The 6,336-nt window shown below is 36.8% G+C and overlaps 1 protein-coding gene across 1 annotated transcript; it reads left to right on the top strand.

Annotated features, from left to right (window-relative positions):
• Positions 1-1,533: 1,533 nt before the first annotated feature.
• ccl19b (chemokine (C-C motif) ligand 19b) lies at positions 1,534-2,940 on the top strand. Its single transcript, XM_079861917.1, has 4 exons — positions 1,534-1,754; positions 1,987-2,107; positions 2,206-2,315; positions 2,533-2,940. Exons 1-4 carry the CDS (start codon positions 1,676-1,678, stop codon positions 2,553-2,555), a joined length of 333 nt encoding a protein of 110 aa, XP_079718043.1. The 5' UTR covers positions 1,534-1,675; the 3' UTR covers positions 2,556-2,940.
• Positions 2,941-6,336: the final 3,396 nt, after the last annotated feature.

Raw genomic sequence — 6,336 nt, 5'->3', positions numbered from 1 at the left:
GTAATATGCAAAACACATAATGCATATATTCAAAGTTATTTATATTAGATTTCATATAAAAAAAAAAACTTTCATTAGAGGGGCTGTAACATGAGCAAAAGTCTCTCATCGCACACTTTGACTAGCCTTCAAATAGTCCTGATTGTCTGTAATTTCCTCGTCACATGCTTTGACAAAGCAGCTTGATTACCTCTGGACCTGCTGAAGTTGCTGCTGCCCAGGTGGAAGTGAGCCATCAAATAGGAAGTGACACGGCATGTTGCTCATTCCCCGACAATCCTGAAGTGATGAGTGAAAAGTGAACGCAGCTGTGGTTAGAAATTAAACTGCTTGAACTCAAGTAGAGGATCAAAGTCATCTGTTCCCCTCTTCACGCTTCTTTACTGCTCATGAGATATACTTGGATCACATCACAGAATAAAGACCTGGCCGGCGTGTGGAAGGGCTGTTAATCGAGCAGGATTTCAGGCTATGGGACCATAAAAAAATAAAAAAAAAATAAAAAAAATAATAATTTTAGTTCTGCATGTTTGAGGCCTTTAGTTTGCTGGCTGCATTCCATGCATATATTTAGCTTCTACATGTAGATGCACGCCTGAAACATAACACTACCAGTATTGCCAAAACACTGGACATTTCTGTGCATAAGAATATTATGATGCACATTTCAGCTGCTTTGAACAGGAAACAAGTATTTCTTTATTTGTGCTTCAAACCACAATAGCAGAGGATACAAATCTGTGAAATTATTAGGAACATAATATCAATGACTGGAAGGAACTTGATAATAATTTTCAAAGTGCATAATTTTCCAACAGCGATCATTGCTTACCTGCCAGCAGCAACAGTACATGTTCTCGCAGCTTTTATTGGGTCACATCCAAAAGCACATGAACCCACAAATTAGTGGTGCTGTCAATCAAACCATACGTGGTTTGGTAAGAATTTGCCAGCTTTGATATTAAGGTATGTTTCTTTAAACGTTAATATGTTACATAAAAGAGTCATAAAGATGAACATTATCACAACCATTATGACAGTAATTGGTATATCTCATCAGATATCCACACGCAAAGTGTGTTCATATGATTAACCCGATACTGCTAGTCACCATATGCAGATAAGACCAGTTGCAAACCCATGAGCAATTGAGAATCCAATGCAGAGCAGCATGCTCTTATTTTTTATTTAATTTAATTTATGTATTTGAATCCACTCAGTGTGGACACCTCTGATTAAAAGACAAAAGAAACCTAACAGTGGGCTGATGCACACTAGAATGATCACTTAGTGGAATTTAAGCAACATCTAATTTGTTCAATGTGCCACCTGTTCCCTCCAGCTATGAGCGACACGCGTTAATACAACTTTACCTTCACCATGTTTGTTTCTCATGAGACAGTGACATTGATAAGCACATTTTAAAAGCCCTGAAGACATGTCGAAACTTTCCCTTCGCTTCAGATGAATGAACTTGCTTGGGAGGAGCCTTCATTTCCAGTTAACAAAAGAAGGTGAAAGGGCTCATTTAATGGGGATGGATTTACAGGAAACGGTTGCCTTAAAGGATAAAGAAAGTGAAAGTTTGTGATGAAACGTATAAAAGGAGTGTATATGCGCCAGTGAGCCACACATCTGTTGAGGACAGGTGAAATAACACATACAGAGGGACAACATGATGTTCTCTAACTCTATGACACTATGGACATGTGCTCTGCTTATATTGAGCGTCAGTCTATGGAGCTGTACAACAGGTGAGGAAAAATTGACCATTATTTAGCAATATCCTTGTGCAAGAAGTTTAAATGGATAAGTTTTAAAATGTATTTGAACGCATCTGAAGGTTACACTGAAGGTTACAATAATTTATAAAACAACTTTTTACAATTCTTAACTATCTGTAAAGATAATCTGGCTATTGTTTAGCAGGCGAGACTGTGAAAATGGCTAATGGTTAACATTCTGTGCACTGTTTAACCACCACAGCTCAAAGTGATGGGGCGGAGGATTGCTGTTTAACCACCAGCGACCGGCGCATCCCACAGAGGGTGGTGACGTCCTTCACCATTCAGACCAGTGATGGAGCCTGCAGGATTCCTGCCACTATGTAAGTCGCATTACATGCATTTCAAAATGCCTCAATAGTGCTACAGACTTCAAGGTGGATAGGATTTTGCATATTTAAATATGGATGCATTTCCACAGATTTGTCACAAAGAAGGGCAGGAAGCTCTGCGCACCCTTTCCCAGTGAGAATAATTGGGTAAACAAACTGATTGACCACATACTGGCAAGACCTGTAAGGAAACCTAAAGGTATGTGCTTGTATATTTCATCATCAAATGTTTGTAAAAGATAATATTTAGAACATTACATAGTAGAAAACACACCACATGATAAAAATAATATAATTTATGGCACAACATAACATTTATGACACATAACAATGTTACAAACATAAAACACAATACATAACATAATATAACATTTTGAACTCAACACGTAACTCAAGTTTTCTCTCTTCTCTTACAGGAAAAAAAGCGAGACAACAGTGAATCAGATTACGCAGGTCCAGCCTTCTCGCACACTGTGTGCATGTACAGAACTGATCCTGGAACAGATAGCTGATAACACTCATCCTTAGTAAATGATCATTCTCAGGTTTACTACATGTGTACTCTAGAGCAGGTCAAAGTGTGAATCTACTGTCATATAATAGGAAGATGAGATATTCTTTTTAAATGTGAACCTTTTCCTCCACTGGTCTACATGAAGAGATTTTAAGCTAATATTTCCACCACTTGTGGAGTTTGTATTTTGTCTACGTTGTATAAAGTTACTGTGTGTTTCCTGAGCCATTGAATGAAAATATATATTTTTCTTTTTCACATTTTCACTGTATTTGCGAATATAAATAAATTTTTAAACATGAAAATTGGGCACATGTTTCTTGTTTGTTTTTTGGTGAGCGGTCAATTTGCATAATCTTAAAATGAACTAATGACCGTAAAACAAATCATTCTCAAAATCAATATAACTACGATATGTGCGACACAAGCACTGCTTAAAGTAACAGCAGCATTCACATCTTGACAGCTCAAGCAGCCAGAGTTACCTTTAAAATGGTTATTATATGAAGTAGCCTATTTATCCTTATTATGAAGATGTACTCAACCCTGTTTGAACTATCAATAATTTCTATATAGTTCAACCAATGCATTAATGCACAGTAGCAGAGCTTGGCCATGCCGGTCTGCTGCATTCCCCCTAATGGAAAATGTAGTCATGTCAAGTCAAGTTTTATTTGTTGTGCTTTTCTCTATATATTCTTTTAAGTCATAAAAAGTGCAATATTTAAACAATTATATGACTAATATTTTGTGTATGGTAATATCAGCTCTGTGCATGTGATAGAAGACCGTTGACTATTTCTTATTGCCGACATTGTGGCATCCCATCAGCTGGCGTTAATTGCTTTCAGCTGTGCGATGAAGCTGCATTTGATTCCAGTTTTCTGAAGGATTAGGAGAAAGTTTTACCCCATGGATAGTGGTTTTGTACACACAAACACTCATATGCACACATACAAATGTGCACAGAAATACCCAGAAACCCACAATCCAGATGCCCCAGAATTCTTTGCAGCCCTCCAGCAAGGAATGGACTGATTACTGAAGTGAAATATCACTGGATTCTGTTGCAGAACAAACATGAAGAGTAAGACCCGTAGGCATATATATATATAGAGATATATAGATATAGATATAGATATAGATATAGATAGATTTAGATTTAGATTTGATAGGAACTGTCTCCAGTTCCCCGGATTTATATTTGACAGGAACTGTCTCACTGACTCAACTGCCCTTATACAGCCTCTGTATTCTATTTTTTCTCGTTTTTATTCTTTCCTTTCATTCCTCTTTGAGTTAATGCTTCTCAAACATCCTCTCAGAATCTCTTTTTTTGTTTCTGTCTTTTCTCTTTCTCCCACTCTTTCAGTCTTCGAGGCTCAGCATCGCTCAGTGCCCAGCAGACCTGGTAGAGAATAAAAGAGCCGGTCTCTGCCCTGCTTTCTCTTTCTGTATCCTGGAGGAGAAGTCTGATGGAGCAAGGGAATGATCGGAGAGAGAGAGAGAGAGAGAGAGGGGGGTGGGGTTAGCAGGCTAAATGGACTAGTGAGGCACATTAGATCTAATGGATGAAGCCTGTGGGGTCAGATCATTCAGTATGCTACAGCTCCTGGACCCCCTACACATGCGCTAATGCACCACATGGTCAAGAGACCCGGGCCCAATCCCAATTCGCTTACTTATACTAAGCACTACAGGTATGCCCTTTAGCATACTTTAAAAATGAATATTATTTGCAAACTGTATGTAATGTTTTTGTTTGTAATGCTGACATGTTATGTTTTAATTTGTATAAAAAGCAATTAGCAAAACCCCCTAGTAGTAAAAAGCTAAATCCCCATAGTCAACAGCAAAAAGTATTACCTTAAAATTAATTATTACTTAAGGTCATACATTTAAAAGCTGCTGCGGTAGCTTTGGCCGTGTGTTCTCCTGCAACGTTTGATGTACTTTAATCTAGGACAGATAGTTTTTTAATCGAAGGGATAATAAATGAATTGGATCACATGGCAGCTAAAGATTTATGCTAGCTTAAGCTAAGCATTTCATCTGCATCTGAGTTTGATCTAATGCACCAAAATGTCTTTCAGAGCAATACTTGACATGTTTTGAAAGACTCAATTCAGGTAACCCCGGGGTCAGTGTTTTCACTATACAATTTCCACCAGATGGACAATCTCGCTATACTCCTGAAAAGAAGTTTAAAATGAGAGCTAAATTGTGCTCGAGAGGTCAGTCACCCTTGCAAGCATAGTTAATATTTTAAAGTTAGTTATAGTTAATATTTCATAGAGAAATCTAGTGGATGGATACCTTCATAGGAAATAGAAACAGAACAGGAGGAAGAATATAAAGCAGGAGATACTTTGGCATACACGTTCTGGGATCATTTTAATAGCTTGAAAAACATCAGTAAAAGGTTGACACTTTCATGATTTCATCCTAATATTTTAAAGATGATTATATACAAAAGTTTTGAGATTTTTAAATGTTCTTGAAAGACGTTAATCAAGGAAGCAATTTAAAAAAAAAATGTTTTTACAAAAAATGCAGTACACTGTAAACCAATATTGTTGGTTTAACTTAAAAAAAAAAGTAAGTTACCTGGTTGCCTTAAAATTTTGAGTTCACTGAAATGAAAATCTTGGTTAACACAATGAAGGAGATTGGTTTAATAAATAGAATCTCTAAATATTATGTTATCTAAACCACATTAATTATCTAAGTTGATTTGAGAAACAGTAATATTGTGAAATATTATTACAATTTAGAATAACTGTTTCTATTTTAGTACATTTTAAAATATGATTTATTCATGTGATGCAAAGCTGAACTGTGTCACAGTGTCCACTACATTCAACAGTTAGATTTTTTTAAATGATTTTTTATATAATTTATACATACAGACCCCAGAATATAAAACATGAATATAATGCAACACATTTTTACATGATACAAAAATTATAGACGAAAATAAGAGGCTAATTACTATTATTTTTGAACACATTTTCTGAGGTGTCTGCATGGGACTCCCTATATGAAGGTCAATCTCTACAGAACAAGGGGAATATTCTAAACATTTATGAATAGCTATACGGATATCAGACCTCTGTGGCAAAGGTGTCAGTTTCCCCTTGACTTCCCTTGAGAAAGCATCATATGAAACCAGGAGACGTGCTATAAATGTTGATTTTCTTTCCCAAGGATAACCAATCTGGCAGTGATCAATCATTCTCTCATTTGTACAAAATCAATAGCACTTTGATTAATGCTACTTTTAGGACAAAAACACCAACTGGTGGTAACAAAGCACAAAAATATCTGTGTAGAGAATATTTTTAACCCTTATTATGTAACATCGGGGCGAGGACAGTCGAAATTGTCAATCTGTGTCGTAGCACTGGCTTATTGACCTCTTTAATCAGGCAGATGTGTCACAGGACGACCATGATTGGGGTCTCCCCGACCGCGCCTCTAATGACAAATCTATTCACAGGCCAATTACGACCTTCCTCCCCCGCATTCGCTCACCATGGAGCTATTCTGCACGTTGGATGAAGTTGAACAGCCGTGCAAAAAGAGTACTGAGCTTTCTCTGATATTCCCTCTGTAATTATGATAATAGTCGATGTTGAAAGAACAATAATTTGCTCATATCTCCAAATGCAAAGGTTCAGGGTTATTACTACATCAAGCTGAGTTC

The sequence above is a fragment of the Squalius cephalus genome (assembly GCF_949319135.1).
Source record: "Squalius cephalus genome assembly, chromosome: 24".
In the NCBI taxonomy this organism is placed as follows: domain Eukaryota; kingdom Metazoa; phylum Chordata; class Actinopteri; order Cypriniformes; family Leuciscidae; genus Squalius; species Squalius cephalus.
The sequence above is the reverse complement of the archived record's forward strand: the minus strand, read 5'-3'. Positions and strand labels throughout refer to the sequence as shown.